The sequence below is a fragment of the Mobula hypostoma genome, chromosome 3 (assembly GCF_963921235.1).
Source record: "Mobula hypostoma chromosome 3, sMobHyp1.1, whole genome shotgun sequence".
NCBI classification, from domain to species: domain Eukaryota; kingdom Metazoa; phylum Chordata; class Chondrichthyes; order Myliobatiformes; family Myliobatidae; genus Mobula; species Mobula hypostoma.
The window spans coordinates 230,881,593-230,908,533 of record NC_086099.1 but is presented as its reverse complement, the minus strand read 5'-3'; the positions used below and the strand labels follow the sequence as shown (position 1 = coordinate 230,908,533).

The 26,941-nt window shown below is 51.2% G+C and overlaps 1 protein-coding gene across 6 annotated transcripts in view; it reads left to right on the top strand.

The window, feature by feature from the left end:
* The window catches only part of LOC134344616 (protein scribble homolog), a 235,861-nt gene extending 212,911 nt beyond the window's left edge, over positions 1–22,950 (top strand). For 5 of the 6 annotated variants that reach the window (XM_063044735.1, XM_063044733.1, XM_063044731.1 and 2 more), the window contains 5 exons: positions 1,953–2,006; positions 5,409–5,489; positions 14,128–14,199; positions 16,547–16,591; positions 22,753–22,950. In XM_063044735.1, the coding sequence (XP_062900805.1) occupies positions 1,953–2,006; positions 5,409–5,489; positions 14,128–14,199; positions 16,547–16,591; positions 22,753–22,935 (435 nt within the window). In that variant the 3' untranslated portion in view covers positions 22,936–22,950. The remainder of the gene's footprint in view (positions 1–1,952; positions 2,007–5,408; positions 5,490–14,127; positions 14,200–16,546; positions 16,592–22,752) is intronic. The other variant, XM_063044732.1, reaches the window with a different exon arrangement.
* The last annotated feature ends 3,991 nt before the right edge of the window (positions 22,951–26,941 follow it).

The window sequence follows — 26,941 nt, the reverse complement described above, 5'->3', positions numbered from 1 at the left end:
GTGGGTAAGGTCAAGGGTTGGAGAAGAAAGGATCCGATAGGAGAGAAGTGTGGACAACGGGAGAAAGGGAAGGAGGAGGGGACACATGGGGAAGTAAGAGGCATGTGAGAAGAAGTGAAAGGTCAGAGTGGGGAATAGAGGAAAGGGAGGGCGGTAAAATTTGTTCACCAGAAGGAGAAATTGATATTTGTACCATCAGGTTGGAGCTACTCAGATGGAATATAAGATGTTTCTCCACCACTCTGAGAATGGCCTCATCTTGGCACAGATCGACACGTTAGAATTAGAATGAGACTTGGAACTAAAATGTTTGGCCATCAGGAAGTGCCACTTGTGCATATGATGTGGAGGTAATTAATGACGCGCTTCCCCAATTTACAAAAGGGCTCACCGATGTAGAGGAGGTTGCATTGGGAGCACTGGGCACAATAGACGACCTTAGTAGATTCACAGGTGAATTGTTGCCTCACCTGGAATTAACTGAATGGAGGTGAGGGAGCAGGTGTATGGACAGGTGTAATACTTAGGCCACGTGCTTGGAGGGACTCACATCTCCTTCATTTCCTGTACATTTGCGCTCATCACATCTTCCCACGACTGTAGTAATGACAAAGTCCCTCTTGTCCGTACCTACCCCCATCAGCCTCTGCATTGGTGAGACCCATCGTAAAATGGGGGGGGCCACCACCATGCCATCCCCCTCAAGCGGGACTTCCCAGTGGCCAAACATCTTAATCCCCATTTGCGTTCTGACATGTCAATCCATGGCCTCCTCTTGTGCCAAGAAAAGCTGCCCTCAGGGTGGAGGAGCAACAACTTACCTTCTGTCTGGCTACCCTCCAACCTGATGGCATAAGTATTGATTTGTCCTCCTGATGAACAAATTACTCCCACCCTTACTCTGTTTCTGACTCTGACCTTTCACTTCTTCTCAACTTCCCCCTGGGACCCGCCTTCTTCCCTTTGTCCCACTGTCCACTCTCACTTCTATGAGATCCTTTCTTCTCCAGCCTTTGACCTTTCCCTGCAACCTGACTTCAGCTATCACCTTACAGCTAGCCTCTTTTCCCTCCCCCACCTATATTAATTCAGGCATCTCTTACCCCCACCTTCCTTCCTTCTCAGTCCTGAAAAAGGACCTCAGCCTGAAATGTCAGCTGTTTACTCTTCCGTAGATGCCTTGTTACAATAGTGGTGTGCAGAAGAGCATCTCTGAACGCACATCACATCAAATATTGAAGTGGATGGGCTACAGCAGAAAAAGACCACACCATTTCCACTCCTGTACATAATAAAGTGGCCACTGAATGTATATTTTATCCATGACAGATGGACAAGAATCAGAAATGGTGCGAGTTCTCACGACTGTCATTGTACTGGTAGCTCAGTGAACTCCCCAATGAATCGATATTGCCCCTCGACTCTCATTGTACCGGTAACTCAGTGAGTTCCTCAATGAATCGTCACTGCCCCTCGACCATCATTATACTGATAGCTCAATGAGCTCCGCAATGAATCATCACTGCCCCTCGACCGTCATTATACTAGTAACTCAGTGAGTTCCTCAATGAATCATCACTGCCCCTCGACCGTCATTATACTAGTAACTCAGTGAGTTCCTCAATGAATCATCACTGCCCCTCGACCGTCATTATACTAGTAACTCAGTGAACTCCCTAATGAATCATCAGTACAATCCCACCCTCCTGTAAACATAACACAGCCTACAACCGGGTATCAGTCTATCCACGATCAGTACAATCACAGCCTCGTGTACATAACGTAGCCTACAGCAGTGCCGCATGCGTCTCTCCCCAGTCAGGACAATCACACCCGATCCTTGATCAGTATAATCCCACCCTCTGCACTGAGTTGCCATTCGTTGACTATGCTTGTGGAGCACTGTAGAGCAGGTAGAATCAACAAATCTCTCTTTTCTTGCCGTCTGTAAGGAGAGAATGCGGAGGGAGCAAGAGGAGGCAACGCGGAAGTTGGAGGAGGAAGAGGTAATGAGACGTGGCTGCCGTGAAGGAGTCACATTCAGTCTGGTATGGGTCACAGGGAATGATGCTGACGGTGTGGGTCGGGGGAGTGACAGTGACGGAGTGGGTCGGGGGGAGTGACAGGGACGGTGTGGGTCAGGAGGAGTGACGGGGACGGTGTGGGTCACGGGGATGACGGTGTGGATCGGGGGGAGTGATGGGGACGGTGTGGGTCACTGGATAGTGACGGAGACGGTGTGGGTCACGGGGAGTGACGGTGTGGGTCGGGGGGAGTGACGGGGGACGGTATGGGTCACGGGGAGTGACAGTGACGGTGTGGGTCGGGGGGAGTGACGGGGACGGTGTGGGTCGGGGGAGTGACGGTGACGGTATGGGTCACGGGGAGTGACGCTGACGGTGTGGGTTGGGGGGAGTGACGGGGATGGTATGGGTCGGGGGGAGTGACAGTGACGGTGTGGGTCGGGGGGAGTGACGGTGACGGTGTGGGTCGGGGGGAGTGACGGGGATGGTGTGGATCACGGGGAGTGACGGTGTGGGTCGGGGGAGTGACGGGGGGACGGTATGGGTCACGGGGAGTGACAGTGACGGTGTGGGTCGGGGGGAGTGACGGGGACGGTGTGGGTCGGGGGACTGACGGTGACGGTATGGGTCACGGGGAGTGACGCTGACGGTGTGGGTCGGGGGGAGTGACGGGGATGGTGTGGGTCGGGGGGAGTGACAATGACGGTGTGGGTCGGGGGGAGTGACGGGGACGGTGTGGGTCGGGGCGAGTGACGGTGACGGTGTGGGTCAGGGGAGTGACGGTGACAGTGTGGGTCGGGGGGAGTGACGGGGATGGTGTGGATCACGGGGAGTGACGGGGACGGTGTGGGTCAGGAGAGTGACGGTGATGGTGTGGGTCGGGGGGAGTGACGGTGACGGTGTGGATCACAGGGAGTGACGGAGACAGTGTGGGTCGGGGTGTGACGGGGACGGTGTTGGTCGAGGGGAGTGACGGTGTGGGTTGGGGGAGTGAGGGGGACGGTGTGGGTCGGGGGGAGTGACGGTGACGGTATGGGTCACGGGGAGTGACGCTGATGGTGTGGGTTGGGGGGAGTGACGGGGATGGTATGGGTCGGGGGGAGTGACAGTGACGGTGTGGGTCGGGGGGAGTGACGGGGACGGTGTGGGTCGGGGTGAGTGACGGTGACGGTGTGGGTCAGGGGAGTGAAGGTGACGGTGTGGGTCGGGGGGAGTGACGGGGATGGTGTGGATCACGGGGAGTGACGGTGTGGGTCGGGGGAGTGACGGGGGGACGGTGTGGGTCGGGGGGAGTGACGGGGATGGTGTGGGTCGGGGGGAGTGACAATGACGGTGTGGGTCGGGGGGAGTGACGGGGACGGTGTGGGTCGGGGCGAGTGACGGTGTGGGTCAGGGGAGTGACGGTGACAGTGTGGGTCGGGGGGAGTGACGGGGATGGTGTGGATCACGGGGAGTGACGGGGACGGTGTGGGTCAGGAGAGTGACGGTGATGGTGTGGGTCGGGGGGAGTGACGGTGACGGTGTGGATCACAGGGAGTGACGGAGACAGTGTGGGTCGGGGTGTGACGGGGACGGTGTTGGTCGAGGGGAGTGACGGTGTGGGTTGGGGGAGTGAGGGGGACGGTGTGGGTCGGGGGGAGTGACGGTGTGGGTCACAGGGAGTGACGGTGACGGTGTGGGTCGAGGGGGAGTGACGGTGATGGTGTGGATCACGGGGAGTGACGGGGACGGTGTGGGTCGGGGGAGTGACGGGGACGGTGTGGGTCAGGGGAGTGACGGTGACGGTATGGGTCACGGGGAGTGACGGTGTGGGTCGGGGGGAGTGACGGGGATGGTGTGGGTCGGGGGAGTGACAGTGACGGTGTGGGTCGGGGGGAGTGACGGGGACGGTGTGGGTCGTGGCGAGTGACGGCGACGGTGTGGGTCAGGGAAGTGACGGTGACGGTATGGGTCACGGGGAGTGACGCTGACGGTGTGGGTCGGGAGAGTGACGGTGATGGTGTGGGTCGGGCAAAGTGACGGTGACGATGTGGATCACAGGGAGTGACGGGGACGGTGTGGGTCGGGAGAGTGACGGTGATGGTGTGGGTCGGGGGGAGTGACGGTGACGGTGTGGATCACAGGGAGTGACGGGGACAGTGTGGGTCGGGGTGTGACGGGGACGGTGTTGGTCGAGGGGAGTGACGGTGACGGTGTGGATCCCGGGGAGTGACGGTGACGGTGTGGGTAGGGGGAGTGAGGGGGACGGTGTTGGTCGGGCGGAGTGACGGTGTGGGTCACAGGGAGTGACGGTCACGGTGTGGGTCGAGGGGGAGTGACGGTGACGGTGTGGATCACAGGGAGTGACGGGGACGGTGTGGGTCGGGGGGAGTGATGGTGACGGTGTGGGTCACCGGGAGTGACGGAGACGGTGTGGGTCACCGGGGAGTGACGGTGATGGTGTGGATCATGGGGAGTGATGGGGACGGTGTGGATCACGAGGAGTGATGGTGACGGTGTGGGTCACCGGGGAGTGACGGGGACGGTGTGGGTCGGGGGGGAGTGATGTTGACAGTGTGGATCACGGGGAGTGAGGGGTACCGTGTGGGTCGGGGTGAGTGACGGTGACGGTGCGGGTCGGGGGGAGTGACCGGGTCGGTGCGGGTCGGGGGAGTGATGGTGACAGTGCGAGTCGGGGGGAGTGACGGGGACGGTGTGGGTCAGTGGAGTGACGGTGACGGTGTGGGTCGGGGGGTGTGACGGTGTGGGTCGGGGGAGTGACGGGGACGGTGTGGGTCACTGGGAGTGACGGGGACGGTGTGGGTCACGGGGAGTGACGCTGACGGTGTCATTCGGGGGGAGTGACGGGGACGGTGTGGGTCGGGGGGGTGACGGTGTGGGTCGGGGGGAGTGACGGTGACGGTGCGGGTCGGGGGAGTGACGGGGACGGTGTGGGTCGGGGGAGTAACAGTGACGGTGTGGGTCACTGGGAGTGATGGGGACGGTGTGGGTCAGGGGAGTGACGGTGACGGTGCGGGTCGGGGGAGTGACGGGGACGGTGTGGGTCGAGGGAGTGACAGTGACGGTGTGAGTCACTGGGAGTGACGGGGACAGTGTGGGTCACGGGGAGTGACGCTGACGGTGTCATTCGGGGGGAGTGACGGGGACGGTGTGGGTCGGGGGAGTGACGGGGACGGTGTGGGTCACGGGGAGTGACGCTGACGGTGTCGTTAGGGGGGAGTGACGGGGACGGTGTGGGTCACAGGGAGTTACAGGGATGGTGTGGGTGATGGGGAGTGATGGGCACGGTGTGTGTGTAAGACTTTGCCATGGGTGGTAGGTGTGTCTCCTGGTGACTCCCCCGTGTTAATATTCTGCTGTCTCTCATCTTGTCCTTGTTTGCAGAGTCAATGCACTGAACCTATGAAATTGGATTATAGGACCCTGGCGGCCTTACCCAACAGTGGCATCCACCGGGTGCCTCGGGTAAGATAGTTAACTCTCCTGTTTGTGTGTGTGTGAGAGAGAGCTGATGGGGCGCTGTGGGAGTGATCATATTCAAGTTGAATATATGATAGTTTTCACATGTGTAATGTGCGTGTGGACAGCCTGATACAACAGGAGTGTGCTTTGCCCTCTGTCTGCGTCCCTGGAATGCTCTGTGTTGTGGATCACTCAGGCTCTCTCAGTCACAGTATTGGTAAATGGGAACCATAGAGTTGGGTGGTGGACACCAGCAGATCAGAGTTGATAAGAAGGTAGAAGAATGGTGTTGAGAGGGAAAGTCTGGTGGAATGGCAGAGCAGACTTGATGGATAAAATGGCCTAATTCTGCATGGAGGTTGGTGACCGTAGTGTGCCTCAGGGATCTGTTCTGGGACCCCTACTCTTTGTGATTTTTATAAATGACCTGGATGAGGAAGTGGAGGGATAGGTTAGTAAGTTTGCTGATGACACAAAGGTTGGGGGTATTGTGCATAGTGTGGAGGGTTGTCAGAGGTTACAGCGGGACATTGATAGGATGCAAAACTGGGCTGAGAAGTGGCAGATGGAGTTCAACCCAGATAAGTATGAAGTGGTTCATTTTGGTAGGTCAAATATGATGGCAGAATATAGTATTAATGGTAAGACTCTTGGCAGTGTGGAGGATCAGAGGGATCTTGGGGTCCGAGTCCATAGGACACTTAAAGCTGCTGTGCAGGTTGACTCTGTGGTTATGAAAGCATACGGTGCATTGTCCTTCATCAGTCGTGGGACTGAGTTTAGGAGCCAAGAGGTAATGTTGCAGCTATATAGGACCCTGTTCAGACCCCACTTGGAGTACTATGCTCAGTTCTGGTCACCTCACTACAGGAAGGATGTGGAAGCCATAGAAAGGGTGCAGAGGAGATTTACAAGGATATGTTGCCTGGATTGGGGAGCATGCCTTATGAAAACAGGTTGAGTGAACTCGGCCTTTTCTCCTTGGAGTGATGGAGGATGAGAGGTGACCTGATAGAGGTGTGTAAGATGATGAGAAGCATTGATCATGTGGATAGTCAGAGGCTTTTCCCCAGGGCTGAAATAGCTAGCACGAGAGGGCACAGTTTTAAGATGCTTGGAAGTAGGTACAGAGGAGATGTCAGGGGTAACACGCACAAAAAAATGCTGGTGAACGCAGCAGGCCAGGCAGCATCTATATGAAGAGGTACAGTCGACGTTTCGGGCTGAAGGGTCTCGGCCAAAGGGTGTCGGCTCGAAACATGGGCTGTACCTCTTCATACAGATGCTGCCTGGCCTGCTGCGTTCACCAGCATTTTTTGTGTGTGTTGCTTGAAATTCCAGCATCTACCGATTTCGTCGTGTTTGAGATATCAGGGGTAACCTTTTTACTCAGAGAGCGGTAAGTGCGTGGAATGGGCTGCTGGCAACGGTGGTGGAGGCGGATACGATAGGGTCTTTTATGAGACTCCTGGACGGGTATATGGAGCTCAGAAAGTAGAGGACTATTGGGAACCCTAGTCATTTCTCAGGTAAGGATATGTTCGGCACAGCTTTGTGGGCTGAAGGGCCTGTATTGTGCTGTAGGTTTTCTCTGTTTCTATGATGGTCTGCATTGGATTCAAACTGGCTTCGTGATGGGAGGCAGGCGATGGGGATGTGAGGATTGGTTACATTTGTGATTAAAAGTTTGGTTTTTATGCCGGGACATTCGATATTGGTGATACACATTGATGTCAATTCAGGAGGATGGTTCGTGACAAGCACCAGGGATTCTGCAGATGCCTGAAATCCGGAGCAGATGCTCACAAAATGGATTTCTTTTTCCAGAGAGTGGTGAATCTGTGGAATCCAATGCCATAGACATGTCTGGAGGCAAGTCATTGGGTCTATTTAAGGCAGAGGTTTATAGATTCTTGATTGGTTAGGGCATGAAAGAGTACGTGGAGAATGCAGAAGATTGTGGCTGAGAAGGGAAAATGGATGACCCAGGATGAAATGCAGGTGCAATTACTGGGTCAAATGTCCTAATTCTGCTCGTTATGTTATGCTCTATGGTCATGCTATGACAGGGCTGGTGCTCGGAGTTCAGTACCCACTGCCGTCTGTCTGGAGTTTATATGACTGCATCACTCTCCTCTGCTCTGCTTTCTCACACGTATCAAAGATGAAAAGACATTGGAACGTAATTGGGCCATTTGGCACATCGAGTGTGCTTCGTCATTCTATCATGTCTGATATATTATTCCCCCTCAATCCCATTTTTCTCCCTGCTCCCTGTAGCCTGGCTCATGAAGAGCCTATCAACCTCTGCTATAAATATACCCAATAATTTGGCCTCCACAGCTGTCTTTGTCAATGAATTCCATGAGCCCAGTACCCTCTAAATGTAGAAATTCCTCCTCAGATATCAGGATTCATAGGTTATTTGCTCACAATGCTGTAAGTGGCAGTGCAGGCTGCTGGGTCTGAGGAGCTGTTACCGTGTGGTGTCTCTAAAATAAAACACACGCCCACTCAGATTGCCTCCTCACAGCTGACACCTGGTTCTGAGATTCTGATCCACTTGGGACAGGCACGGACGGGGTCTCAGGCTTGTCTCTTACTACCCGCTCCATTGATGATTTGGGCGAGAGACTCAGTGGCTGATCACAAGGAAGAGGGAGCTGGCAAGGTATGGGGGGCTGTGGGGAATGTGAAGCCCCAGAATGGCTTGGAGCGAGTCCCATTGGAAAGCCAGCTCTGAACAAATGTCCGTGTTATTTGTGTGGGTGGGCACTGGGCTTTTCATTTGTTCCTGCCCTGTCAGTGTGTGACTGGGAGTGCCGACCTTGCTGTGTGGGGTTACCGACTGTCGCGTACGCTGTGCCGGGTTATGGACTGCCTCGTATTCTGTGTGGGGTTACTGCCCGTCTCTATGCTGTGCTGGGTTACAGACCGTCTCTATGCTGTGCTGGGTTACAGACCGTCCCTATGCTGTGCTGGGTTACGGACCGTCCCCACACTGTGCGGGGTTACGGACCGTCCCTGCTGTGCGGGGTTACCGACCATCCCTGCTGTGTGGGGTTACGGACCGTCCCCGCGCTGTGTGGGGTTGTGGACCGTCCCCGCGCTGTGCGGGGTTGCGGACCGTCCCCGCGCTGTGCGGGGTTGCGGACCGTCCCCGCGCTGTGCGGGGTTGCGGACTGCCCATCCCCGCTGTGCGGGATTACGGACCGACCATCTCTGCTGTGCGGGGTTACTGACCGTCCCTATGCTGTGCTGGGTTACTGCCCGTCCCTATGCTGTGCGGGGTTACCGACCATCCCTGCTGTGCGGGGTTACGGACCGTCCCCACACTGTGCGGGGTTACGGACCGTCCCTGCTGTGCGGGGTTACCGACCATCCCTGCTGTGTGGGGTTACGGACCGTACCCCGCGCTGTGCTGGATTGCGGACCGACCCACGCTGTGCGAGGTTACCGACCGACCATCCCTACTGTGCAGGGTTGCCGACCATCCCTGCTGTGTGGGGTTACGGACCGTCCCCGCGCTGTGTGGGGTTGCGGACTGTCCCTGCGCTGTGAGGGGTTGCGGACCGTCCCTGCGCTGTGCGGGGTTGCGGACTGCCCATCCCCGCTGTGCGGGATTACGGACCGACCATCTCTGCTGTGCGGGATTACTGACCGTCCCTACGCTGTGGGGGGTTACTGACCGTCCCTACGCTGTGCGGGGTTGCGGACCGTCCCCGCGCTGTGCGGGGTTGCGGACCGTCCCCGCGCTGTGCGGGTTTGCGGACTGCCCATCCTCACTGTGCGGGATTACGGACCGACCATCTCTGCTGTGCGGGGTTACTGACCGTCCCTACGCTGTGCGGGGTTACTGACCGTCCCCACGCTGTGGGGGGTTACTGACCATCCCCGCGCTGTGCGGGGTTGCGGACCGTCCCCGCGCTGTGCAGGGTTGCGGACTGTCCCCGCGCTGTGCGGGGTTACGGACCGTCCCTATGCTGTGCGAAGTTTAACTTTCTATAAGATGAATCTAAACCTTCCCTTCCACTGAGCCCTCCATTTTTCTGTCATCCATGCATCTATCCTAGATTCTCTTAAATGTCCCTAACGTATCTGCTTCTACCAACATCCCTGTTTCCACACTCTAAAGAGCTTCTCTCTGTCATTCCCCCTGTAGTTTCTTATAATCTTCTTAAAATCCACCATTTCTACTCTGAAAAATACTCTCTAGCTGGCCACTGGATCTATGCTTATTGCCTTGTACACCTCTGTTCAGTTGTCTCTCCTTTTCATTTGACCCAATGAGTCCTAGCTCACTCAGCCTTTCCTCATGAGACATAGTCTCTAATCCATCCTGGGTAAATCTCCACTGCACCCTTGCACCCTCACCAAAGTTTCCATGTCCTTCCTATAATGAGGTGACCCAAACTTAACGCAATACAATACCGGAGATGAGATCTAACGGGCATTTTATCAAGCTGCAACATTATCCCTCGGCTCTTGAACTCTAACTCTCGACAACTGAAAGCCAGCACAACACAGGCCATCTTCACCACTTTGTAGGATGGTGGTTTTGAGAACATATCTCAGAGTGCCATTGCTTTCCACAACTTTCAGACGAGTTCAGCCAGCCACATGACTTAGTGGTTGTGTACCTGCGGCCCACTTGTAGAGGGGCCCGCTCCAGTCGCTGGGACAACCTCTCTGCCCTCCCTTATCATTGTAGCCTCTCTTCTTCCCAGAGACTGCTACAGGGTTTTGTCTCTATGTATCAACCCTCCATGTGCTCATTCCCTCCCTCCAGCTGTCCTCTGCCATCCACATTCCCTCCTTCCATCCTTCCCTCCTTCTGATTGCCATCCTCTGTCATCTCCCTGTTCTGTATTCATGTCACCGTCCCAACCTTCCTTGTCCACATTCCCTCCCTCCCTCCCTCCCTCCCAATTGCTGTCCTCTCCCATCTCACTGCTCTGTGTGTGTGGCTGTCACAGTCTCCCCTCAATATCTACATTCCTTCCCTCCCTCGCTGCCTTCCTCCCAATCGCCGTCCTCCACCATCTCCCTGCAGTGTATGGGTGTCACTGTCTCACACCTTCTTGTCCACGTTCCCTCCCTCCCTGCTCCCAATTGCTGTCCATTGCCACCTCCCTGCACTGTGTTTCTTTAACTCTCGCCCCTCCTTGTCCACCCTCCCTCCCTCCTTGTTCACACTCCCTCCCTCCCTCCTCCTTCCAAATTGCTATCTAATTCAATCTCCCTGTTCTGTGCTGGTGTCACCCTCTCACCTCTCACCCCTCCTTGTCTACATTCCCACCCTCCATCCCTACTCCTGATTGCTGTATTCTGCCATCTCCCTGCTCTGTGCGGGTGCCACCATCTCACCCCTCCCTCCTCCCCATTGCTGCCACCGTCTCACCCCTCTTTGTCCACATTCCCTCCCTCACTCACAATTGCTGTCATCTGCCATCTCCCTGCTCTGTGTGGCTGTCACTGTCTCACATTTCCGTATCCTTACTCCCTCTCACCTTCCTTCCTCCCGATTGCTGCATTTTGCCATCTCTCTGCTCTGTGCGTCTGTTGTTCTGGTGTTGTGTAAAATTATAATCATTAAATTTCTGCTTTTGTGGTACACTTGGAGTATTGTGTTCCATTCTGGTTGCCTCCTTAGAGGAAGGATGTGGAAGCTTTAGAGAGGGTGCAGAGGAGATTTACCAGGATGCTGCCTGCATGAGAGAGCAGGATTAGAGGTGTACCAGATAATAAGAGGCATAGATCGAGTCGACAGCCAGAGACTTTTCCCCAGGGTGGAAATGGCTAATATGAGGGTGTGTAATCTTAAAGTGATTGGGGGAAAGTATAGGGAAAATATCAGAGGTCAGTTCTTTCCATGGACAGCAGTGGGTGCGTGGAACGCCCTGCCAGTCGTGATGGCAGAAGCAGATTATTTGTTTATTGAGCGTTACAGCTGAGAGTAAACACTTCCGGCCCATTGAGGTACATTAGGGGCATTTAAGGGATGCTTAGATGGACACGTGGATGATCGAAAAATGGGGAGTGTGTGGGAGGGAAGCACTAGATTGATCTTGGTCCAGGTTGTAAGTTGTAAGTTTGGCACAATATCGTGGGCTGTAGGGGCCTGTACATACATCGCGCAGAAGATGAATAACAATGTACTACCCACATGCCTCTTCAGTTATTCTCTGTATCTGCCCTGTCAGCTCTGTTGAATGTTGTGGGCATGCGATGTTGGCACTGGAATGTGTGCCCCCCCCCCACACACCTTTACTCTGAGTCAAACTCCCCATTTCACTGTCCGTGTGATAAATCAGTAATCAGAATCAGGTTCAAGATCGCTGGCACGTCTCTTCTGCGGAGCCTGTACAAAGCAATAGATATTAATAAAAATATATATTTCTAAGGGAATTATATTAAAAATTAAATAAATAATGCAAACAGAGAGCAGAAAAAAACATTGAGGTAATGTTCGTGGGTGTATCGTCTATTCAGAAATCTGGTGCTGATCAGTTCAAATCAATCTATGTTCCATACACCCACCGTCCTCTGTGTGAAAATATTGGCCATTGATTTTCTTTTGAATCTTTCCGCTCTTCCACAGGTGTGGGGGAAGATGCAATCTCCATGTGTCAGCAGACATGCCTGTCCCCCATCGCCCTACTCCCAGTACCTGCTGTGGGATACAGTAGGACAGATGAGTGGGATGCTGTGGGATAGATAAAGGGGATGCAGTGGATGTTGTATATTTGGACTTTCAGAAGGCCTTCAACAAGGTGCCACACATGAGGCTGCTTACCAAGTTAAGAGCCCATGGTATTGCTCATGGTTAGAGCATTGGCTGATTGGTAGGAGGCAGCTAGTGGGAATAAAAGGATCCTTCTCTGGTTGGCTGCCAGTGACTGGTGCTGTTCTGCATGGGTCGGTTTTGGGACCATTTCTTCTTATGCTGTATATAAATGATTTAGATGATGGAATAGATATCTTTGTTGTCAAGTTTTCAGATGATACGAAGATTGGTGGCGGGGCAGGTAGTGTTGAGGAAACAGGTAGAATGCAGAAAGACGGATTAGGAGAATGGGTAAGAGAGTGGCAAATGAAATACAATGTTGGAAAATGCATGGTCATGCACTTTGGTAGTAGAAATAAATGTTTGTACTATTTTGTAAACGGGGAGAAAATCCAGGAATCTGAGATGCAAAGGGACTTGGGAGTCCTTGTGCAGAACACCCTGAAGGTTAACTTGCAGGTTGAGTCGGTGGTGAGGAAGGCAAATGCCACGTTAGCATTCATTTCAAGAGGTCTACAATACAAGAGAAAGAACGTAATGCTGAGGCTCTATAACGTACTGGTGAGGCCTCACCTTGAGTATTGTGAACAGTTTTGGGCCCCTCATCTTAGAAAGGATGTGTTGGCATTAGAGTGGGTTCAGAGAAGGTTCACAAGGATGATTCCAGGAATAAAAGGGATATCATATGAGAAACGCTTGATGGCTCTGGGTCTGGACTCACTGGAATTCAGAAGGATGGTGGGGGATCTCATTGAAACGTTTTGAATGTTGAAAGGCCTGGAGAGAATAGATGTGGAAAGGATGTTTCCCATGTGGGAGTGTCTAGGGCAAGAAGACACAGCCTCAGGATAAAGGAGACCCCTTTCAAAACAGAGATGCAGAGAAATGTCTTATGGTCTTATGGGATACATTGTGGGAGAAGAGTGGCTGCTGTTCAGAGTAAATTTATTATCAAAGTACATATATGTCTATCAGAGACCATAAGGCCGTAAGACATAGAAACAGAATTAGGCCATCTGGCCGATCGAGTCTGATCCTCCATTCAATCATGGCTGATCCTTTTCTCTTCTCCTCCTCAACCCCAGTTCCCGGCCTCCTCCCCGTAACCTTTGATGTCGTGTCCAATCAAGAACCTATCAATCTCTGCCCTAAGTACACCCAATGACCTGACCTCCACGGCTGCAGGTGGCAACAAATTCCACAAGTTCACCACCTTTTGGCTAAAGAAATGTCTCTGCATCAGTGTACGTGACTCCCTGCTCCGTGGTGTGGGTGCTGAGTGTGAGCTGTCAGTGCCATCACTGCTCTGTTCCTGGCTGGTAGGGAGTTGAGGGAAATGCCTCAGGGAGTAACGGGAGAGCGAAGCTGCAAAGGGACTGAGAACAGGAATTGTTAGATGCTGGAGTAAATTTCAATGTCTAAAGGACATGTGAACAGGTGCTTAGATAGTAAATGTCGGGGGGGGACAGGAGGGGCATTCCAGTGGGAGTTGGACGAGGAGCCTGCTGTACAATGGTGGGATTCTGCTAGACCACTGGTGTGGATGAGTGGGCATGAGAAGGGACCTAGCACAATCTGCACTCCTAGGCAGTGTCAGTGGACAGCCGTAACCCAGTGTGGAGGTGCCGAAGCATTCTGTTCAGTGAGAGAAAGTGGTGAGTGACAAGGAAGGGACAGGTTGAGAGAAGAGGTGATGGACAGGGAGAAGAGGAAGGGATGAGGGGAGGGGCTGAGGGAGGTTGGTGGATGCAGTGGACAAGAAGGTCAGGGTTGGGAGTGGTGAAGGGGTGGAGGAGAAGGTGAAGTCCCCAGGTCCACCACTAACTGACAGGTCACCGTTCTTGTATTTCTCAGACTAGCTCCAGCAGCAACTCAGTCTCCAGTAGCAGTGTCCCACCAGAGTCTGGCAGCTCACCAGTCCCGCCGGTAAGTTCAAGTTTAATTGTCGTTGAACCATACACAAATACCCTTGATTAGAGCCAAACAACACAGCATTCCTCCAGGGCCAACAGTCACACACAGCCTAAGACACTTGTAGCACATATAAGATAGCAAGCACATGTAAGATATCACACAGATAAAGAATATAGTCTAAGACCCTGAGACCATGAAGTTTGCAGTTGACCACAATCCAGCTCTATAATGTCACTCCATACGGTGAGCACAACGTGTCCAGGAAGGTGAGGGGACAGTACGTGTCTTGGGGGTGAGGTGGGTGTACGGGTGGGTGCCGTGTCAGGTGAAAGGAGGGGGCGGTCAGAGAGTGCACACACAGCTGGGAAGTTGTTTCCTGGGTTACAGATGGGGTTTGCATGTGGAGGGAGAATTCTGCCCTACAACTTTTCCAATCTTGTTAATTTTCTGGGGGAGGAAGGAATGAAAGAGTATCTGGAGGCAAACTGTAGCAAATGCACTGTGCCTGCAGTGAGAGTGGGAGCACATAAACACGGGGTGTTCCCACCTCCTCTGGTCCCTGGGTGGCAGAGGGGTTTGTGTGTGGACAGGAGAATTCTGCTCTACACCTCCACCTTCATTGTCTGCCTTTTCTCTCTTTCTCTCCCTGCATTCTGCTTTTCTCCTCTGCCCTCCCATCCCCTTGCTGACTGTGTGATCCTCTGTCTCTCCATCCCTCATGGCCCTCCTTCTCTGTCCCCACTCTATCTTTGTTCTGTATATCTCCAACTAACACACTCACACACTCTCTCGCTTGCTCGCTCTCTATCTCTCTATATCTCTCTCTCTATATATATATCTCTCTATCTCTCTATATCTGTATCTCTATCTCTCTCCCACCCTACCCTACCCTACCCTCCCCACCAATCTTTTCCCCTTCTTTCCTGTCCCATGCCTCTCTCATTGCCCTCGGCAGCTGACAAAGCCTGGAGTCATTCATCCAGTGTCCCGGGTCAGATCTGCCCTTGGTCCAGTTGATGGGAGGAATAGTCCAAACCCATTCCAGACCATGGAGGAGCAGGCAGCACCACAGGATGCTGTAAGTGTTTCCACATCCCCTCCATCCCCAAGAGCCATGTGCCATCAGCCTTCACCAGCTCATCTCCCTGTGTCAGCACCTTCCCCCCACCCATCAGTCTCTCTGTTCTACAACGTTCCTCAAGGCCTTGACATTTACTGTGCAAGTCCTCGCCTACTCCAACTGACCACAACACACTGCACAGTGCTGAGTTCAGTGCCCACTTGTCTAGTCGATCTGTGTCCTGTTGTGACCTCACGGAACCTTCCTCGCTGTTGAGCACACCATGAATACTGGTGTCATCCACGTACTTCAAGTTCAAGTTTATTGTACAACAGATGTACAACCAAACAAAACAATGTTCCTTGAGACCACAGAACATCTAAAACATGTCTCACACACAGCACAAATCTTACCACAGATAAGTTAATAAAATCTAATTCAAAGCGCATGCAGTGAACTGCACAGGTAAATGGTAAAAAAAGCTCTTGCCCTGTCTGGCAGTCCTAGTTCTGATGCTTATTTACCTTCTTCCTGATGGTAGTGAGTCAAAGAGTTTGTAGGGATTCTGAACAATGCTTTGAGCCCCTCATCTGCAACTCTCCTGTTAAATGTCACAAATGGGGGGAGGGAGACCCTGGTGATCTTCTCAGTGTCACCCTATCATGTCACCTACATTTTCATCCAGACTGTTAACCTGTAACAAACCATGACCAATCCCTGAGCATATCACCGGTCACAGGTCTCCAATCTGTACAACCACGACCGATCTCTGGGCATATCACTGCTCAAAATCCTCCAACTCCTTGCACTGTTAATTTTGTCACTGATCGGCCAACTCATCCTCGATCCCACATGATCACACCTGGACCAGCCAATCACATGGGACCTTGTCAAACATCCAGTGAAAGTTTATGTTGGTATCTACCACTCTGCCCTTATTGATCCTCTTGGTGACGCTAGTTACAACAGTAGACACCCTGTCTGCAAACTTGGCTGCTGTAATTTCCCTTTCTCCTTCTGACCCCCTGGAGTAGGGAGGCAAACAGTGTGGTTCCTGCACTGACCCTGCTGGTACCCATTGTCCAGTCCTTGCTACTCCCTCCTGCTCACACTACTCCAGTCCTTTATCTTCCACCCTGGGCCTCAGTAACAACAGCCTGACCCCTGGTGGTGCAGGTAGAAAAGGCTGGTCCCCTCGAGGTGAGGCACTGTGGTAGATCCTCTGCTGGGGTTCGGGGGTGCTTGCTGCATGACAGACAAACTGTCCACTTTAGTGCCTTGTTTGCTTTCTCCTCAAAGGACCATGCTGTGCACAGAAACTTCAGAGCCAAGCCCAGCCCTGAGGTGAGTCTTCCTGCGAGTTCAAGGTTATTGTCATCTGACTGTACATATATACAACCAAACAAAACAACTTTCCTCCAGACCATGGTGCACCCTCGAAACATGTCACACACAGCACATCATGTAAAATATTACCAGAAATAAGTGAATAAAATATAATTCAAAATGCAGATTGTGTGTAGTACAGGTAAGCAGTAAACAGCTCACTGTCCTAGTGACGAGACTGTAAGACATAGGAGCAGAATTAGGCCATTTGGCCCATCAATCATGGCTGATACTTTTCTCCCCTTCTCAGCCCCACTCCCCAGCTTTCTCCCTGTAACCTTTAATGCTATGTCCAATCAAGAACTTATCAAGCTCTGCTGTAAATAGACCCAACAACCTGTCCTCCACTAGTGCCTGTGTTAATAAATTCCACAAATTCATCAAACTCTGGCAAAGAAATTTCTCTGCATTTCTGTCTTAAATGGATGCCCCTCTATCATGAGGCTGTGCCCTTTTGTCCTAGACTCCCCCACCATGGGAAACATCCTTTCCACATCTGCTGTGTCCAGGCCTTTCAACATTCAAAAGGTTTCAATGAGATCCCCCCTCATCCTTCTGAATTCCAGAGAGTACAGACCCAGAGCCATCAAATGTTCCTCGTATGCTAACCCTTTCATTCCTGGAACCATCCTTGCGAACCTCCTCTCAACCCCCTTCAATGTCAGCACATCTTTTCTTAAATGAGGAGCCCAGAAATGTTCACAATACTCATGGTGAGGCCCCACCAGAGCCTCATAAAGCCTCAGCAACATATCCCTGCTCTTGTATTCTAGAAAATAGTCTGCACATTTATTTCTACTACCAAAGTGCATTTTCCAACTTTGTACTTTATTTGTCACTTTTTTGCCCATTCTCCTAATCTGTCTAAGTCCTTCTGCAGCCTACCTGTTTCCTCAACACTACCTGCCATCCACCGATCTTCTTATCATCTGCAAACTTGGCAACAAAGCCATCTATTCCACGAACGAAATCATTGATATACAGCATAAAAAGAAGCGGTCCCAACACCGACACCTATGGAACACATTACGATTCACAGGCAGCCAACCAGAAAAGGATCCTTTTATTCCCACTTGCTGCCTCCTACCAATCAGCCAATGCTCTGACCATACCAGTAACCATAGCTCTTAGTTTTGTAAACAACCTCACGTGTAGTACCTTGCCAAAGACTTTCTGAAAGTCCAAATATACAACATCCACTACATCGTGTTTATCTTTCCTTCTTATAATCTCGTCAAAGAATTCCAACAAATGCATAGAACATAGAAAACCTACAGCACAATACAGGCCCTTTGGCCCACAATGCTGTGCTGAACATGTACTTACTTTAGAAATTAACTAGGGTTAGCGGTAGCCCTCTATTTTTCTAAGCTCCATGTACCTATCCAGGAGTCTCTTAAAAGACCCTGTTGTATCCGCCTCCACCACCATCGCCGGCAGCCCATTCCACACACTCACCACTCTCTGTGTAAAAAAAAAACTTAACCCTGTCATCTCCTCTGTACCTACATCCAAGTTGTGGAAAAACTGTGCCCTTTCATGACAGCCATTTCGGCCCTGGAAAAAAGCCTCTGGCTGTCCCACATGATCAATGCCTCTCATTATCTTGTACACCTCTATCAGGTCACCTTTCATCCTCTGTCACTCCAAGGAGAAAAGGCAAGTTCACTCAATCTATTCTCATAAGGCATGCTCCCCAATCCAGGCAACATCCTTGTGAATCTCCTCTGCACCCTTTCTATGGTTTCCATATCCTTCCTGTAGTGAGGTGACCAGAACTGAGCACAGTACTCCAAGTGGGGTCCTATATAGCTGTAGCATTACCTCGCAGCTCTTAAACTCAATCCCATGGTTGATGAAGGCCAATACACCATAAGTCGTCTTAACCACAGAGTTGACCTGTGCAGCAGCTTTGAGTATCCTATGGACTTGGACCCCAAGATCCCTCTGATCCTCCACACTGCCAAGAGTCTTACCACTAATACTGTATTCTGCCATCATGATCTACCAAAATGAACCACTTCACACTTATCTGGGTTGAACTTCATCTGCCACTTCTCAGCCCAGCTTTGCATCCTATCAATGTCCCGCTGTAACCTCTGATAGCCCTCCACGCAATCCACAACACCTCCAACCTTTGTGTTATGAGCAAATTTACTAAGTCATCTCCCCACTTCCTCATCCAGGTCATTTATAAAACTCATGAAGAGAAGGGGTCCCAGAACAGATCCCTGAGGCACACCATTGGTCACTGACCTCCATGCAGAATGTGACCGACCCATCTACACCCACTGTTTGCCTTCTGTGAGCAAGCCAGTTCTGGATGCACAAAGCAATGTCCCCTGGATCCCATGCCTCGGTGGTTGCAGGGTTTTCATCAGACTCTCAGCCTGATTGAAGAAGCTAGTCCAGCAGCCTCAGTCACAATGCTCCTCTACCTCTTTCCGGATGGTAGTGGGATGGGGGATGGGGGATAGGGATCCTCAAGAATCCTTTCGGCCACAGAAGAGGTTTACATTACTGGCGTTCTGATTATATGTAAATCCTGTCACCTTTGTGTTACACTGCACAGATGCAGACCCTTTGGCCCAACAAATTCCTGCTAACCTAGTGGTCCCAATTTCCTGCATTCAGCCTATATCCCTACAAGCGCTTCCATGTATCTATCCATGTATTTCTTAAATGATACTATTGTATCTGCATCAACCACTTCTGTGTGCTCAAACTTCTCTGTGTGAAAATACTACCCCTCAGAAAGCCTCTTAAATCTTCCCTCTCTTGTGGTTTCGGATTCTCCTGTCCTGGAGAAAAGACGCCTACCATCCATCTACTCTGTGCCTTGCATAGATTGAAATTGGTAAGAAATGATATTAAATCATTAGAAAGAGGTGATATAGGATCAGAAGGTGCAGAATCTTTATGGGTTGAGCTGAGAAATAGCAGGGGTAAAAGAACCCTGATGGCAGTTATTTATAGGCCTCCAAACAGCTGCAGGGATGTGGACTACAAATTACAACTGGAAATAGAAAAGGCTTGTCAGAAGGGCAGTGTTATGATAATTGTGGGGGATTTTAACATGTGAGTAGATTGGAAAAATCAGGTCGGCACTGGATCTCAAGAGAGAGAATTTGTAGAATGTCTGCGAGATGGCTTTTTAGAACAGCTTGTTGTTGAGCCCACTAGGGGATCGGCTGTACTGGATTGGGTATTGTGTAATGAACCGGAGGTGATTGGAGAGATTGAGGTGAAGGAACCCTTAGGAGGCAGTGATCATAACATGATTGAGTTCACTGTGAAATTAGAAAAAGAGAAGCCGAAATCTGATGTGTCGGTGTTTCAGTGGAGTAAAGGAAATTACAGTGGCATGAGAGAGGAACTGGCCAAAGTTGACTGGAAAGAGACACTGGCGGGAAAGACGGCAGAGCAGCATTGGCTGGAGTTTATGTGAGAAATGAGGAATGTGCAAGACAGGTATATTCCAAAAAAGAAGAAATTTTCGAATGGAAAAAGGATGCAACCGTGGTTGACAAGAGAAGTCAAAGCTAAAGTTAAAGCAAAGGAGAGGGCATACAAGAAAGCAAAAATTAGTGGGAAGACAGAGGATTGGGAAGTTTTTAAAACCTTACAAAAGGAAACCAAGAAGGTCATTAAGAGAGAAAAGATTAACCATGAAAGGAAACTAGCAAATAATATCAAAGAGGATACTGAAAGCTTTTTCAAGTATATAAAGAGTAAAAGACAGGTGAGAGTAGATATAGGACCGATAGAAAATGATACTGGAGAAATTGTAATGGGAGATGAGGAGATGGCAGAGGAACTGAACAAGTATTTTGCATCAGTCTTCACTGAGGAAGACAGCAGGATACCGGACACTCAAGGGTGGCAGGGAAGAGAAGTGTGCGCAGTCACAATTACGACAGAGGAAGTACTCAGGAAGCTGAATAGTCTAAAGGCAGATAAATCTCCTGGACCAGATGGAATGCACCCTCGTGTTCTGAAGGAAGTAGCTGTGGAGATTGCGGAGGCATTAGCGATGATCTTTCAAAAGTCGATAGATTCTGGCATGGTTCCGGAAGATGGAAGATTGCAAATGTCACTCCGCTATTTAAGAAGGGGGGCAAGGAAGCAAAAAAGAAATTATAGACCTGTTAGCTTGTCATCGGTGGTTGGGAAGTTGTTGGAGTCGATTGTCAAGGATGAGGTTACAGAGTACCTGGAGGCATATGACAAGATAGGCAGAACCCAGCATGGATTCCTTAAAGGAAAATCCTGCCTGACAAACCTATTACAATTTTTTTGAGGAAATTACCAGTAGGCTAGACGAGATGCAGTGGATGGTGTATATTTGGATATTCAGAAGGCCTTTGACAAGGTGCCACACATGAGGCTACTTAACAAGATAAGAGCCCATGGAATTACGGGAAAGTTACATACGTGGATAGAGCGTTGGCTGATTGGCAGGAAACAGAGAGTGGGAATAAAGGGATCCTATTCTGGTTGGCTGCTGGTTACCAGTGGTCTTCCACAGGGATCAGTGTTGGGGCCGCTTCTTTTTACATTGTACATCAACGATTTGGATTATGGAATAGATGGCTTTGTGGCTAAGTTTGCTGACGATACAAAGATAGGTGGAGGGGCTGGTAGTGCTGAGGAAACGGGGAGTCTGCAGAGAGACTGGGATAGATTGGAAGAATGGACAGACAAGTGGCAAATGAAATACAATGTTGGAAAGTGTATGGTTATGCACTTTGGCAGAAAAAATAAATGGGCAGACTATTATTTAAATGGGGAAAGAATTCAAAGTTCTGAGATGCAACGGGACTTGGGAGTCCTCGTACAGGATTCCCTTAAAGTTAACCTCCAGGTTGAGTCAGTAGTGAAGAAGACGAATGCAATGTTGGCATTCATTTCTAGAGGAATAGAGTATAAGAGCAGGGATGTGATGTTGAGGCTCTATAAGGCGCTGGTGAGACCTCACTTGGAGTACTGTGGGCAGTTTTGGTCTCCTTATTTAAGAAAGGATGTGCTGACGTTGGAGAGGGTACAGAGAAGATTCACTAGAATGATTCTGGGAATGAGAGGGTTAACATATGAGGAACGTTTGTCCGCTCTTGGACTGTATTCCTTGGAGTTTAGAAGAATGAGGGGAGACCTCATAGAAACATTTCGAATGTTAAAAGGCATGGAAAGAGTGGATGTGGCAAAGTTGTTTCCCATGATGGGGGAGTCTAGTACGAGAGGGCATGACTTAAGGATTGAAGGGCGCCCATTCAGAACAGAAATGCGAAGAAATTTTTTTAGTCAGAGGGTGGTGAATCTATGGAATTTGTTGCCACGGCAGCAGTGGAGGCCAAGTCATTGGGTGTATTTAAGGCAGAGATTGATAGGTATCTGAGTAGCCAGGGCATCAAAGGTTATGGTGAGAAGATGGGGGAGTGGGACTAAATAGGATAAAATGGATCAGCTCATGATAAAATGGCCGAGCAGACTCGATGGCCCGAATGGCCTACTTCTGCTCCTTTGTCTTATGGTCTTATGGAAATAGTCTAATAGTTTAATCACCCTGATTCTCCTACATTCCATGGAATAAAGACCTTGCTTGGCCGATCTCTTCTCTACAGCTCAGGCCCTCGACTTGTGGCAACAACCTCATCAATTTTCTCTGTACTCTTTCTTGGCTCCACACTCACAGGCCATGTGGCCCAATGTTCCCTGACTTCTCTGGCTCTTCCTTTCAGCCTAATCCAAACTCACCCTCGCTCCCTTCTAAAGGATTGCGACCTATGGAACAGGAAACTTCAAATGACCTCGTCCCCATGGAGCGACCTTCCCTCCTTCCTATCTGTGGGGTTTCCCGTCCGCGGGGAGTGACCGATAAAGGCAGCCACCTCCCATTCCATCTGCACGGAGCCCCGTCCACAGGAGCTCCTGTGGTAGGAAATGAGTTAATCTGTGTGGGAAGACCGACATCTATGCGGAGTGACCTCATTGGCGGAGACTGAGCACCCCTTGACTGTTTAAGGGGGAGCTGAGGGTAGGGTTGGCAGGCAGAGGACAGTGGTTAACAGAAGCAGGCGGGGTGTACAGTGACAGTATTTGATGGTGTTTGTGTGTTGCAGGAGGGTGAGGACGGCGTATTCACAGTGGCAGTGCACGGAGTGGAGGAGGGATTTTCGCTGAGGAGCTACACAGCACCCACCGGCAATGCCTGGGCCCCGGGCATCGGGAGGAGGCTAGAAACAGAGGTAACTGTTCAGCTGATGAAGGCAGTTTCAGTGGAGAGAGCGAGGCTCATGACCTGACCAATACCAGAGGTTGTTAAATAATCCTCAGTTAGCGATTCCTGAGATGCTGGCTCTGTAAATGTGGAGCTCTCTCTCTTCGAACCTAGACCACACCATCCCTGTAAACAGGGACCCCTGCGCATCATGTACGCACGGAGCTCTCACTTTCGTAAAGGTAGACGACTCCCCATTGTGTAAAGGTGGATCCCTCTGTCCCTGTAAACACGGAGCCCAACACACAGTAAATACATACCCCTCTGTCCCTGTAAACACAGAGCCCTCCGCACAGTAAATACATACCTCTCCACCCTTGTAAACACAGAGCCCTCCGCGCAGTACATACATACCCCTCCACCCCTGTAAACACAGAGCCTTCTGCACAGTAAATACATACCCCTTCACCCCTGTAAACACAGAGCCCTCCGCACAGTAAATACATACCCCTCCGTCCCTGTAAACACAGAGCCCTCTGCACAGTAAATACATACCCCTCCACCGTTGTACACACAGAGCCCTCCGCGCAGTACGTACATACCCCTCCACCCCGTAAACACAGAGCCTTCCGCACAGTAAATACATACCCCTCCACCCCTATAAACACAGAGCCCTCCGCACAGTACATACATACCTCTCCGTCCCTGTAAACACAGAGCCCTCCGCGCAGTAAATACATACCCCTTGACCCCTGTAAACAGGGAGCCCTCCGCACAGTAAATACATACCCCTTCACCCCTGTAAACACGGAACCCACCGCACAGTAAATACATACCCCTCCGACCCTGTAAACACAGAGCCCTCCGCACAGTGAATACATACCCCTCCGCACAGTGAATACATACCCCTCCGTCCCTGTAAACACAGAGCCCTCCGCACAGTGAATACATACCTCTCCGTCCCTGTAAACACAGAGCCCTCCGCGCAGTAAATACATACCCCTTCACCCCTGTAAACAGGGAGCCCTCCGCACAGTAAATGCATACCCCTTCACCCCTGTAAACACGGAACCCACCGCACAGTAAATACATACCCCTCCGACCCTGTAAACACAGAGCCCTCCGCACAGTGAATACATACCCCTCCGCACAGTGAATACATACCCCTCCGTCCCTGTAAACACAGAGCCCTCCGCACAGTAAATACATACCCCTCCGTCCCTGTAAACACAAAGCCCTCCGCACAGTAAATACACACCCCTCCGTCCCTGTAAACACGGAGCCCTCCGCACAGTAAATACATACCCCTCCACCCCTGTAAACACGGAGCCTTCCGCACAGTAAATACATACCCCTCCGTCCCTGTAAACACAGAGCCCTCCGCACAGTAGATACATACCCCTCCACCCCTGTAAACACAGAGCCTTCTGAACAGTAAATACATACCCTTCCACCCCTGCAAACACAGAGCCCTCCGCACAGTGAATACATACCTCTCCGTCCCTGTAAACACAGAGCCCTCCGCACAGTAAATACATACCCCTTCAACCCTGTAAACAGGGAGCCCTCCGCACAGTAAATACATACCCCTCCGACCCTGTAAACACAGAGCCCTCCGCACAGTGAATACACACCGCTCCGTCCCTGTAAACACAGAACCCTCCAGACAGTAAATACATACCCCTCCGTCCCTGTAAACACGGAGACCTTCGCACAGTGAATATGTACCCCTCCACCCCTGTAAACACAGAGCCCTCCGCACAGTAAATACATACCCCTCCGTTCCTGTAAACACGGAGCCCTCTGCACAGTGAAGACATACCCCTCCATCCCTGTACACACAGAGCCCTCCGCACAGTAAATACATACCCCTCTGTCCCTGTAAATACAGAGCCCTCCGCACAGTGAATACGTACCCCTCCGTCCCTGTAAACAGGGAGCTCACCACACAGTAAATAAATACCCCTCCACCCCTGTAAACACGGAGCCCTCCACACAGTAAATACATACCCCTCCATACCTGTAAACACAGAGCCCTCCACACAGTAAATACATACCCCTCCACCCCTGTAAACACAGAGCCCTCCGCGCAGTGAATACATACCCCTCCGTCCCTGTAAACACGGAGCCCTCCGCACAGTAAATATATACCCATCCACCCGTGTAAACACAGAGCCCTCCACACATTAAATACATACCCCTCCGTCCCTGTAAACACAGATCCCTCCGCACAGTAAATACATACCCCTTCACCCCTGTAAACAGGGAGCCCTCCGCACAGTAAATACATACCCCTCCGTCCCTGTAAACACAGAGCCCTCCGCACAGTGAATACATACACCTCCGCACAGTGAATACATACCCCTCCGTCCCTGTAAACACGGAGCCCTCCGCACAGTGATTACATAACCATCCGTCCCTGAAAACACAGAGCCTTCCGCACAGTGAATACATAAACCTCCATCCCTGTGAACACAGAGCCCTCCACACAATAAATACATATCCCTCCGTCCCTGTAAACACAGAGCCCTCCGCACAGTAAATACATACCCCTCCATCCCTGTAAACACAGAGCCCTCCGCACAGTGAATACATACCCCTCCGTACCTGTAAATACAGAGCCCTCCGCACAGTAAATACATACCCCTCCACCCCTGTAAACAGGGAGCTCACAACACAGTAAATACATACCTCTCCGTCCCTGTAAACACAGAGCCCTCCGCGCAGTAATTACATACCCCTTCACCCCTGTAAACAGGGAGCCCTCCGCACAGTAAATACATACCCCTTCACCCCTGTAAACACGGAACCCACTGCACAGTAAATACATACCCCTCCGACCCTGTAAACACAGAGCCCTCCGCACAGTGAATACATAGCCCTCCGCACAGTGAATACATACCCCTCCGTCCCTGTAAACACAGAGCCCTCCACACAGTAAATAGATACCTCTCCATCCCTGTAAACACAGAGCCCTCCGCACAGTAAATACATACCCCTCCACCCCTGTAAACAGAGAGCCCTCTGCACAATAAATACATACCCCTCCGTCCCTGTAAACAGGGAGCTCACCACACAGTAAATACATACCCCTCCGTCCCTGTAAACACGGAGCCCACCACACAGTAAATACATACCCCTCCGTCCCTGTAAACACAGAGCCCTCCGCACAGTGAATACAAACCCCTCCGTCCCTGTAAACACAGAGCCGTCCGCACAGTAAATACATACCCCTCCGTCCCTGTAAACACAGAGCCTTCCGCACAGTAAATACATACCCTTCCACCCCGTAAACACAGAGCCCTCCGCACAGTGAATTCATACCTCTCCGTCCCTGTAAACACAGAGCCCTCCGCACAGTAAATACATACCCCTTCAACCTTGTAAACAGGGAGCCCTCCGCACAGTAAATACATACCCCTCCGACCCTGTAAACACAGAGCCCTCCGCACAGTGAATACATACCGCTCCGTCCCTGTAAACACGGAGCCCTCTGCACAGTAAATGCATACCCCTCCATCCCTGTAAACACGGAGCCCTCCGCACAGTAAATACATACCCCTCTGTCCCTGTAAATACAGAGCCCTCCGCACAGTGAATACGTACCCCTCCGTCCCTGTAAACAGGGAGCTCACCACACAGTAAATAAATACCCCTCCACCTCTGTAAACACGGAGCCCTCCACACAGTAAATACATACCCCTCCGTCCTTGGAAACACAGAGATCTCCTCACAGTAAATACATACCCCTCCGTCCCTGTAAACACAGAGCCCTCCGCACAGTAAATACATACCCCTCCACCCCTGTAAACACAGAGCCCTCCGCACAGTGAATACATACCTCTCCGTCCCTGTAAACACGGAGCCCTCCGCACAGAAAATATATACCCGTCCACCCGTGTAAACACAGAGCCCTCCGCACAGTAAATACATACCCTTCCGTCCCTGTAAACATAGAGCCCTCCACACAGTAAATACATACCCCTCCGTCCCTGTAAACACAGATCCTTCCGCACAGTAAATACATACCCCTTCACCCCTGTAAGCACAGAGCCCTCCGCACAGTGAATACATACCCCTTCGCACAGTGA